Raw genomic sequence first — 12,545 nt, forward strand, 5'->3', positions numbered from 1 at the left:
TTGAGAAGGTCATCAAGGAATGTCAACTTGATATCAGCTGTTTTTAAAGTTTGCTGTCAAAATCCCTTATTGTGAATTAACTCCCATTATGAAAACGAAAAAAGGCAAAGTTTTGATCTTATTACTATATCTGATTTACAGCTGTTCTCCTTGGGTGACCTTAATAATAAACCTTTATGTGTTTTTTTTTGGGTATTCTGTTATATCAATTAAGAAATACTTGTTCATTCACAATAGTATACATCTCTAGACACATTTTAACAAAAAATACCCTACAAAATTGAAATTTAATCCCATGCCAATGTGTTTTACTTTTCATTGAAAAATTTCTCATGAGTATTCGAAAATTTTCTCCTTCCAAAAAGATTATCATACTTCGTTGTATATTTTAAATATTATTTATGAATATGTATATATATTTTTTATTGAAATTATTCGATTATTCTTTCAATAATTAAAGCTCATTATGTGTTAAACAAACCTTAATAATATTAAGGTGAATATTATCTTAACTACCTTATAGCTGTTAGTAAACATAATTGTTTTTTGTTTGTTTTTAATATAAAAAAAATAAAATTAAACATACAAAATAGAAGAAGAGACAGATGACATAGAGAGAGAAAGGACAAAAATACAAATAATTAAATATAATTTGTGTGTGTGTTTGTTTGTGCATATTAAACATATATAAATGGATTTTTTGTTTTGTTATTATAAAACAATTAAAATAAATTAAAAAAAGAGAGCAGGGGTGTGTGTGTGTTTGTATGTGTGTGAAATTTATGTATATAAAAATTGTTTGTTCCATAACTAACCGCCATTGGGCGTTTCCAATACCGCCCTTCGCATCAGTTTGTCAATTTTCACATGTAAACTGGATAGTGTGGTATCAACGGGTACATCCAGCTCCTGGGAACCACGCAAGGCATCCGCTACAATTGTGAGCTGAAAACAGAGCAAGATTATTATTATTAGTTTAATATTTAAATAATATTTATTAAATAGGTATATAAATAATGTATAAATTTAAAACTGAAATCTTAGCTGACATTCCTTAACTTTCATTTGAAATTCCCATTAATATAAATCCCTTTAAAAACAACCTCTCTAAAAAAATGTTCCATTGTATCTGTCCCAACAACCATTCATTTTGTAATCTAAGCAATTTCAAAATCTCCTTTAAGAAATTTTTATGCGTGAAACAAAATAATAATAATATTGCATATTTGATATCAATACTTTGTGCCACCATCCATCCATCCACCAGCCATTCACTTTAGAAGACATGTGTGTTTTTGCTATGCGTTTTTTTCTGCTTCTCAACTCCAAGTGGAACCAAGTTTTCAAATGTGCGCCACTAGGTAGGTTAGCTACTGCTGAAGATGCCGATTCATTGTTGCCATCATTATTCGGGTGAGCACGAGGAGGAGAAGAAGAAGGGTTTCTCTCTATCCATAACTGTTTTGCACTAATGCTGAGCGTCAGCATCATAATAAATAGTTTTTACTTTCAATTTTATTTTTTTTGCGTCAGATTAAATTACTTTGTTGTACGGTATGATAGCTTAGAGCAATAATATTACCATAGAAAAAAATATAGAGTGCGATAGAGGAGTATTTAGAATATACAAATTGATGTATTAGAGGGGGTAGCATTTATTATCCATTTGTATTTAACAAGTCTAACATATTTCAATTCCCAATAATTAATTTTGACATTACATTTAGAAAACAGCTGATCTTTGTGTATCAAACGAAAGTCAGCTGTTTTTTCTCAAGTCGAATGTAAAAAGTATGCACATTGTTTACGTTTTCATAATGGAAATCAATTCACAATATTGGATTTTGAGAGCCAACTTGAGAAACAGTGGGTCTGCCTAGATGACAATATTAATAGCCCTTAGATTTTCACCACGTATTTTCTGTATATGGTATGTTCGTGTGTAATTTTTATTAGAAAAAAATAATAGTAAGAGAAAATCTGTTATTTGTATTATTTATTTCTATTTGTACTTGCATTTTCTTGTACCATTTTAATGTTAAATGATACAAAATCAAGTTATTTCTAAAGAATTGAACATCTGATAAAATATCAGCTGATCATACTGGAAAATCATTACTGGATAAATTTTTCTAGTAAGAATTAAGAAATACTCAAATTTTCTCTCTCAATTCACTCACTTTTACTGGACTTTTGCTTAAACCTATTATCACGTCAATTCACAATAATGTATTTTGACAGTAAATTTGCGGAACAGCTGATCGTCATTCAACAGAAAAAAAAAATATTGTTAGATTTTATTATTGTGAATGAAATTTAGTTCTGATCTATTTAAATAAATTCGCATTATTAATTGTTTTGTCCATTCACAATAACATACCAACAGTAATTTGTAGTTTCAACAAAGTTCAGGAAAATTATCAAGTCGATCCATTTTCACAGTTTAACAAATGTCTCTTTTGGAAACCCATCCTTGGTTACCTTATTGAAAAGGCCATGAGATAAATCTAGTTGTTTTTGTACATTCAAAAGCAATTCAGCAGATCAAATCATCTGCTTCTGAGGTTTGCTGTCCAAATTCACTATTGTGAATTGACTTCACAATATGAAAATCTAACTGACGTTCACATTTTTAATATTAAAATAATTGCAGATTTATTCTTCCTGAGTCACCTTATTACTAACACTTATTCAAAAATAACTATTGTGAATATAATGGTGAAATATTTTATTCAAGATCTATTAATAAGGTCACCCAGCAAGCGAAAATCAGGTGCTTTTTCTAATAGTAAATGGTAAAAAAATTGACTTTGTTTACGTTTTCATAATGAAAGTCAATTCACAATAATGAATTTTGATAAGAAACTTCAGAAGCAGCTGATCTGCAGCTGGTCTCCCTGGATGACATTATTAGGCCTTGATTCTTCTTGTGTTACTTTATTGAAAAATAATTGAAATAATACAATTCGTATTAATAAGGTCACCAGGAAAATCAGCTGATCAAATCAACTGCTTCTGAAGTTTGCTATGCAAATCCATTATAGTGAATTTACTTCACATGATCTAAATGACTTCCTGATCAAATGAGTTGCTTCTCAATTTTGCTGCCCAAATCTATTATTGTGAATGGGGTTCACATTAAGAGAATATAAATGTCGTTTATATTTTTGATTTTAAAAACTGCTGGTTTATTCTTTCTGAGGGACCTTTTTAATAGCCCTTATTCAAAAGTAACTATTGTGAATGAAATGATGAAATACTCCATTTCGATCACTAATATTTTCTCAATATAAACATATTTTGAATTGTTTGTTATTGTGATTTAAATATAATCGAAATAATTTTACCTAATACACATTTGGGAATTTCTTAATGATGAAAAACAATTTCAGCCCAATGGCAACGCTACCCTATGCACTCGGAAGATCAGCTGTTTCTTAAGTTTGCTGGCATAATAAATTATTATGAATTGATTTCATATCTTTAGAGGCTAAATAACGTCCAAATTTGATCATTAAACTTGAGCAAAGCCAGATCTTGTTCTCTACCTGGGTGGCATTATTAATAGCCTATTGTGAATGATGGGAGTTTAAATCGAGTACCAATATTGATAATTGTTCTTAGGGAGATTTTTTCTACAATAAAAATCCATAATACTAGATTACACCACTTTGGTTGAATTATTTGCCCAAAATTTTCAATATACCGGCATTTTACAGTAAAAAGTAGACCAATATTAACAATTTGTTTAAGAAGATTCAAATGGGAATACGAAAAAATCAAATAAGATCCAAGTTGGTTGAAAAAACCGAAATTGTACAAAATACCTATGGTCCAAAAAGAGAGTATGTTTGTTGATATTATAACGACTAGCCATGATAATCACTATTGTGAATTGTTTGCTATTGTCACCTTTTTTCTGTAAAATATGTTATGTTTATTTACACTATGCGACAAAATCGAGATTCAAGCCGAATATATTAAGATCTCAGAAGGACAAATTCGATATAGGTATGCTGGTAAAATCCAAATTTACGAAGAACAACCTTTATATCTTTGTTTAGGCTATTGCAGGTTATTTTTGAGATGACATGTCTTCAATCAAATCCTTTAAAAATATCCAGTCCTTATGCACATATGCTGTCCTTATTTTCATAAACCGCAAACTAACTACCACAAGAAGAGATTTTTGACCTCAAAATCGTTGGTAAAAATGTTGCTCAACAGATTTTAGATAGGTTCCGAAGTCAATAAATCGATATTCGTATGTTTTAATTGTCCTTTTCCACTTTTATCCGATAATTGATTAGAAAATCATATTTCAACGAGCTCTAATACATTTCGAATAAATTGCAAATTATGATGAATTATCGGATTCGGATAGACAGACACGCATAGCTAAATATTTAACCGGATTTTCAGATAATAACCCCGATTTTTGTACCGGTTATAATCAACCGATTAATCTTATATCCATATCATTTGAAACCCAAAAGGCATTGTTAATCACATGGTATACATTGTTTAATGGCCATAATCCACTTCCGAATGTAAAATTTCCTGATGTTTGAGTCATAATTAGGTAGAAAACGGGACAAAAAAGTCGTTGGCCCATTTTTTCCCTCATAATATTAACGAACCATTACCAAATATTTTAGGTTTCACCTTTGTCGTCTGCTCATTAAATATAAATTATAATGGACAGACAGGCGTATGACCGAACACACTTAGCTAGATCGTTTCCTGCTAGTCGAGATGTGTTGAGAGGTGGGTTCCGTGCCACTATTTTGTTGCTTTACAAACTCTTGAGGTCACACAAACTTAGTTATAATGCCCTACCCTAAAATTGCCCTAAAATTATTCTCACAGACAAGAATCGAAAATATGCAATAATTTGAGAGAATTCAATTTGGCTGTATCTTTAAGCGGTGTACACATTATCTCTTTTCTATGACACTCTTGTCCAAATGTTGCTTGTTTGATAGTGTTCGTCATTTATTAGGCAACCAGAAAAATATTCGTTGTTATTGGACAGTCAGTAATATGGATACGATTTTTGGATTTTTCCTCAGACCAAAAAGTCGATTTTTAGACTTTCCGATTTTTGCCATTGTCTAAAAAGTCGACTTTTCGATCTTTCGATTTTTGTCAAAACTGTTCAAAATCGATTATCAACATTTACTGACTTCTGCAAAATCGTCTAAAAATTTAATTTTTTATATGAATTATTGTTAACAGATAATGTAAAGTTCCGGAAAGTGCAATTATTGGGCAATTTGAGCGTTGTGATAAAAACCAATTATTTATGTTAAAAATCGAAAGTCGACTTTACGATTTCGACTTTTAGACTTTTCAATACAAAAAGTCGTTTAGACGAAAGTCGATTTACTTAACCCTAGTCAGTAATCGATAAAAGAGTTGCCATTCAAAAACGATAGTGTGTACACCGCTTTAAATAATTAGGACTGTACACACAAATTCATAAAATGTTTGTTGTCATGTTTTTATTAAAAAGTGCATAACTTTTTAGGCTATTATATAAATTTTTCCAATTTATTTTAATATAATATTTAATCATTAAATCTGTACTTAATCTAATTAACAATATATAGATATATTTACATATAAGCTTTTAAAGATTAAATATAAATATTTTCAATATTTTTTGATTTGCTTACAAACTAAACACATAACACACATTTCGCCTTAACTTACCGTACTACCCTCCAATTCCATGGAATTTTCATTGCCCACAATGTGCAAGACTTCACCGCCTGAACGTATGGCTACCTCACCCAAAATACCTCCAACCGTTTCTTGGGTTTCATTTTCGCTTAGCGAACGTTCACCGAACCAAATGAGATAGAGCTGAATGTTATAAAAAATAAATTATTAAAATAATTAGTATTATTTTTCGATTTCTAAAAAAAAAATAAAAAAAGTTTGTGTCTACAAACCCTTATTCTCTTTTTCAACAATGTTATGGCTGCATCATGCACTTGATCCGTATGATTGGCCAATGTTGCTGTCGATATGAATACGGCACTGTCGTAGGGTACCAATTCGGCAGCGTGGGATATGCCACGGAAGGCATCACCACCCTCATGCTCTTTGATGCTATTCAAACCGGTGAGAAATTGTCGGGAGTTGTTGAAATTAAATGCCGCTGGGATATCTGAAAGAGTGGGAGAGAGAAATGAAAATAAATTAAAGACAGATGTTCGGGAGGGAATAGAGTAGGTCGATTTTCTCTTAAAAGAAAATTGAATCTCAACCAGTGCTGGCAGTAAAAACGTAGTGTAAACGATTGTTATCGGTGTACTGACCTAAATATCCCTAATGTGGCAATTTCTTAACAGCTGTTCCTCTAAGATTCCGTCTTTGACATATGTTTTTGGCGCTAAATTTATTTTTGATATTAAAGGACATTAGATAAAACACCAAAATATGAAAAAATTAGGCCAGTCGTGTTGAGACAATTATATAGAAACCCCAACATTACAAGAGAAATGTATCACAGTGAATGTGTTTGAGCATAGCTACTATTCATGTTATCTGTTCCTATTTTTTCACTGATTTTTTGCAATATACAAGATTTTTAAGAGTGTAATAAATTATTGAGAGTTGAGTACAGAAGAGTATCACTTAATGTTTTTATTCATTAAAATATTTCCCATTGCTGATGTTTTTCCTTAATAAAAACGTATGTTTCAATTGACTATAAACATTACATTTAATGATGTTGCTACTCTCAGTATTGTGGTAATGTTTATTTTGCGAAATATTCATATATTAGGGTGGTCAGATGAAAATGTAATTATGTAGAAAACAGTATGCAAAGCTGTATATTCGGAAGGTTCCGACCTTGTAATATCCTACACAACTACCACTGGAATTAAATTTTAGCAGTGTTAAATTCCGATCAAGTCAAACATTCGCTACTGCTACCCCATATATATAACCCCCATATATATAACCCTCAAATAATATAACTCTGAATCCCATATCCAACCATTATCCTTTAAGACAATTGATATAAATTTATAGGACTGCAGACCCTATTTCACATGTTGTCAACATATATAGTCATTGTATTTTTAAATATCCACCTTATAAAACGATTTGAATGCTAAATGTTGACCAAATCCCCTTCCCAGTGTTCCCGGATCGTAATCAATAGAGCGATTAGCGAATACGGTCCAATTGATCTCCTAAAATTTATTTGATTTTCAACGAAAACTATTTGTGTCGTCCTTGCGTCAGGAATAGTAAATATGATGACTCAGCACCAGTTTCGGAATTATAAACCTCTTAGCTAAATTTTTCAACCGAACCTGTACTTTTCGGTTTATTAGAGGATCATATTTTGATATGATCTCCTTATTAACCATTTGTTGCCCAATGGTGCAAAATCCATGATTCATTTTTCCATAATTCTGTACTTTTCGGTCGAATTGCTCTTCACAAAGGGCGTATAACTTCAGGGGAGTATTCTTTATGACCGACCGGTCGAGGAAAAAAATAGCAAAACTTTCGAACATGAGGTATTTCTTCGGTTTTGCCTCTTCGGACGTCCATTGAGCAGATTGGATTTTGATTTCAATCTAATGTCCAAACATCCATGATGACCCTATTTCTTGAGCTTTTTAAGATCATTGATTATGTTCAATAGCTCCTAAGAAATGCCCATGCTCAAAGTTTAAAAATATAAGTAAAAATCGAAGTTCCCGCCAAAACACGACCAACCTATATTTTTGAACAGGCTAGATCTCGCAAATCGGATTAGATAGAGCCTTGAGAATTTCACACATATATCGGTGTAGCTCCTATTTTCCAGTCGAAGTGGCTGTAATTTTCGGATTCTTGGAGTGTGACATAAAAGGTTTTAGCCACATTTCAGGTTTTTGGATGCTGACATACATCTATTTCCAATATAATCATTATAGTACCATATTTTGGCATGACCTCCATAAAATGACTGATTCTCATTTTCGATATTTAGAAGTCTTTAGTCGCATTCCCCCAACAAAGTGGATGTAATTCTGGGTTCTTGGAGTGTGAAAACATCTTTGCAGAAAATTGGTTTTCACATTGCACCACTATAAAATACCCACCCCATTTTAAATTTGTTCGATATTTTTTAAGGGTCAATATATGCCTAAATTTTGACATATCCGCATATTAGAGGTGACGCACCATTTTTGGTATTTTGAAGGTTTTACTCATATTTTTCCAACAGACGGAAACGCGATATTTCCGATTCCTGTAGGCATACACCTATAAACCTAATATAGCCGATATAGCTCCATATTTTTCTTAGAACAATGGAGTCTCATTACCGATATTTTGAAGTTTTTAGTCGCATTTTCTCAACAAAGAAAATGTATTAGACACCCCAGGTTCAAGGGGTGTTAAAAAATATATTTTCAGAAAATTTACTCCCATATTAGACGCATTTTTTAATGAAGTGCAAATAATTTAACATTCTGATTTTTTTATTGGGGGAAAACCATATTTGCAGATCATTTTCGAAATAGGTTCGTGTTTTGGTATGGACACCATATCACCACCCCATTACCGGTATTTTGAAGGTTTCAGTCACATTTTTCCTACCGAAGTGGATGTAATTTGGCATTTCGGATTTTTGGTTAATAAAAAACGCTTGTAAACTTTTTTTCCGAAATACTCAAATATTTAGATTTTATTGTATAACACTATCCAACCGAATCGAAAACATAAGGACATCATCCCCAAATTTTCCGTTGCAGACAATTAGGAGTCGTCTCGTCTGTCTGCCTGGCTGGCTTCTGGTGCGCACAATAACTTTCGAAGGGATTAATCGATTTAATCTAAACATTCGTAATATTTCTTCCAAACTTAAATCATGTTCGAAGATGAAAAATAAGGTCTACTCCAACTAGTACCTCCCCAACAAAATGGTCCAAAATTTACTGGAAATTAGTTTTATAATGTTATTCGTTAGCATCATTTTATAAAAAAACTATCGAATTTGAGCCAAAATTTTAACAATCGACCCACTACTAGTACCTTCCCCACAAAGGGTGAAAATCCACTATGAAGCGCATGGAGTATCCGATTTGATTCAAACTTTACAGATTGTTATAATTTTTTCTAAAACTAAATCACTTCCAAATATGGGTTTCATCGGTCTCCCCTAAAAGTGTAAACATTTTGAAAATGTTTAAATTCGATTAGATCCACTCCTTCTAATGCCCCGCAAACCACTTCTGATATGGCCCCACATTTAAAAAAGACATGTTAATTTCACATGAAGCAAATGGAGTATTCGATTCGATTCATTGCTTGCACAACATAATTTAAAAAAAAAAAAAACTTTGTGAATACTTAAGTATTGGCCCATCGATCCACTCCTTCGAATATAAACCTTATTTTTGAAAATTGTTTGATCCAGTGGCAAGCGAATGAAGTGTTCGATTGGATCTAATCTTTATTTTTACCAGACATAGAACAAGTCCGAAGATGTCACCTTTCGTTACATTCCTTCTGCTACCTTCCGTCCATCAAATGATTCAGTGGAGTGTCCGATTTGATCTATAATAATGTGCACATAGTAATATTTTGTTTTGGGACCCATCCCTTCTGCTGCCTCCCCAACCACTTCTGGCACCTACTCACATTTTAAAAACATGTAAATTTTATCTGAAGCGAATGAAGTATCCGCTTGGATTCACTAATTGCATATCGTAATAATTTAATCAAACCTATATCTAGTCGTAATTTGGGACCTGTCAATCCACTCCTTATTAATATATTTTTAGGAGACACAGATCTAGTCCTTCTGGTACTTCCACCTCAAATGATCAAAATTTTGGAAATTTGTAAATGCAATATAAATATAGGGTCTATTGGGCGACTTCTGCAGGTACCCCCCACATATGGTCAACTATTATAAGTACGAAATTGTGCACCTCGACCTTTGGACAGTGATTCCTTAGGCCTCCCAAACTACCCAAAATAACATACATAAGTCGGGAAAAATGTCAGTCATAAGCTGGTAGTATATATCTGTCGGAAGCATCGTCGACTCACATTTCGGAATCGTCTGTAATTTTGTACTATGGATACTCATCTCATTATAGCAAATCTATCTACCAAAAATTGTTAATATTGGTACCTTCCGAATTTCGGTATTTTTTTAGAATTGTCCCAAAATTTCTAGGTGAAAATCATATAACCGACCTCAAATCTTAACCCAGCAAAAGTTTAACATTGGATAGCCCCCATATGAAAGTCCCGTTCCGATCGATTTTTTTCCGATTTTTGTGTGTCCACCTCATGGTTGAGGTTATAATAAGTTCGATCTGATCCAACTTCAAGTTGCCTTTACTTCTTGTCAATCCAGTTTTTAATGATTTTTGTTAAAAAAAAAAAATAACTTTTAATTTTTTCCTGTTGATCTCGGACCACCCTAATATCCCCAACTAACATTTATCATCGTTAATATATCCACATTTTGTTGTTGTTGTTGTTTTTTTCGTTTCCTTCCAAAAAAACTTACCCGATTCATTCAATGTAACCAAAATAATTTTGATATTTAAATTTGCACGCAATGCCTCATTCCACAAGGCCTTCGTCTTTTCCAATGATTCCGACGATGGATCGACAATAACCGCAAGTGGCATCCGAATGTAGGCATCTTCGATGTAGTTACGCAATTGTTCGTGTGGCAACAAGTGACGTCGACTGGTGCCGGCTACCGCATTAATGGTCTTAATGGTGGTCGGTATGGCGGGTACAATGGGGGGAGGAGGCGGTGGGGGAAGGGTTTTTGATGTTGTTGTCGACGTCGTTGTAGTCGCCGTTGTTTTTGTTGTTGTCGTGGCTACAATGGGTATTTGTTTGCCTTTTTTGTCACCGGTGGTGGGTAAGGCAGCAGCTGCTGCAGCCGCCATGGCAGAGGCAATTAGTGGATATGGTGGTGTTGTTGGCCCAAAAGTTGGTGATGCGGGTGTCATTAGTGCTGGTGGTGGTGTTTGGTTATTGGAGCGTTGTGGTACTGGAGCACTTGTGGTCGGTTGATAGGCCAGGGGGAAACCGGCAGCAAGTATTACCATTGTTGGACGAGGTTCGCTATTTGTTTGACTGGTGGGCGTTATGGCTGCTGCTCCGGCAGCCGTTGTGGTTACCATCAATTCATCTTCACGGGATGACACTTCCTCATCATAATATTCTTCCGAACTATTCTGTGCAGAGGATGGTGGTGGTGGTGGTGGTACTGAGGCCTCATTATTTGTGGGTAATGCAAATGATCTTTGTTGTGGCACTGGCCATTGTTGTTGTGGTTGGACCTGGGGCATGGGTATGGGTTCATTGTTTAGGCGATTGGTTTCACCAGCACTTTCGTGATAGTCATCATCGTCATCGTTGCTGTCATTGTTGGTATTGTTATTATTGTTGTTGTCATGCAAAGCAGCTGCTGTCACCTCTTGATTGGTTTCTCCGTCATAGTAACGCATCGCCAGGGGGACAATGTCCTCATTTTCTTTGGCCTGTGGCGTTGGCTCATCATAATCGATGCTGGGTTGTTGGCCCGAACTTCTTAGATGTTGAGGTTCGCTGTTGTTGTTACTGATGGTGTCATCGGTATAATCGGCAAGGGAGAGATTTGCAGCTTCTTGAGAATTATTGTCTTCATCTTCATCACTGGGTTTCATTTGGCGTATATAGTCTGGAATGTGGGTGGGAGGTGCTGGTGAGTTGGTCCCAGATGTTGGATTGGGTAGTAGACGACCCATACGAGATTTATTTACATGTAGTAGATCCTGATCTTCATCCTGCTTATCTTCTTTAGACAATTGTGAATCATTCACATAATCGTCATCCTTTTGTTTGGATATGGGAATATCCTCAGAGGAGGTGGAGGACGACGATGACGAAGAAGATGCATAACCCGAATTCAATTGATTATCGGAAATATTACGCACCGTCTTCATCGAGATTTCTGTCTCTGTTTCCATTTCCATATCTAAATCGTGGAGTATACGTTGAGCCTCTTCAACCTGTTGTTGTATCAGTTCGGGTTCATAGATTTCTTCATTGGATGTGGTTGGGTCATTGGAGGCGGCACTAATATTGTCTGCACTTGTCTCCAAGGTGGGATCTTCATTATCGCCATATACGGCGGTGATGGTGCAACCCACTAATATCGTTAATAATAATATTTTTACTTTGAACTTCATGGTGATCGGAAGGGAATTTTTTGATACTGGTAATACTGTTGTTGTTGTTTTTGTGTGATTTCCTTGGTTTATAGTCTTTTTGATATTTTTTTAATGATTTTTTAACACTCCTTGGACATGTTTTTCGATCGGCTGGTGTTCAATAACTGTAAAGAAAAGAAAAGACAAATTTTTGATTAAAATTGTTTTTATCTCTTCTCGCGTTTGTATTTCTCTCTCTCTCTTTCTCTGAGATTTGCTCATGTTTCTAGTTTAACGATGCATAGAATTAATATAAAGTCTCTCTCAGAGAATATAAATGTCATCTAAAGAATTTGTGTTATT

The 12,545-nt window shown here is 34.0% G+C and overlaps 1 protein-coding gene across 1 annotated transcript in view; it reads right to left on the bottom strand.

Moving 5' to 3' along the window:
- Window positions 1-12,221, bottom strand: part of LOC133337616 (uncharacterized) — a 34,666-nt gene extending 22,445 nt beyond the window's left edge. The window contains exons 1-4 of the mRNA XM_061545828.1: window positions 10,541-12,221; window positions 5,958-6,175; window positions 5,716-5,868; window positions 816-945 (exon numbers count right to left, since the gene is read on the bottom strand). Coding sequence (XP_061401812.1) covers window positions 816-945; window positions 5,716-5,868; window positions 5,958-6,175; window positions 10,541-12,221 — 2,182 coding nt within the window. The remainder of the gene's footprint in view (window positions 1-815; window positions 946-5,715; window positions 5,869-5,957; window positions 6,176-10,540) is intronic.
- Window positions 12,222-12,545: the final 324 nt, after the last annotated feature.

This window comes from Musca vetustissima, unplaced genomic scaffold (assembly GCF_032173495.1).
Source record: "Musca vetustissima isolate MV318-11 ecotype Yass unplaced genomic scaffold, APGP_CSIRO_Mvet_v1 utg8300, whole genome shotgun sequence".
NCBI classification, from domain to species: Eukaryota; Metazoa; Arthropoda; class Insecta; order Diptera; family Muscidae; genus Musca; species Musca vetustissima.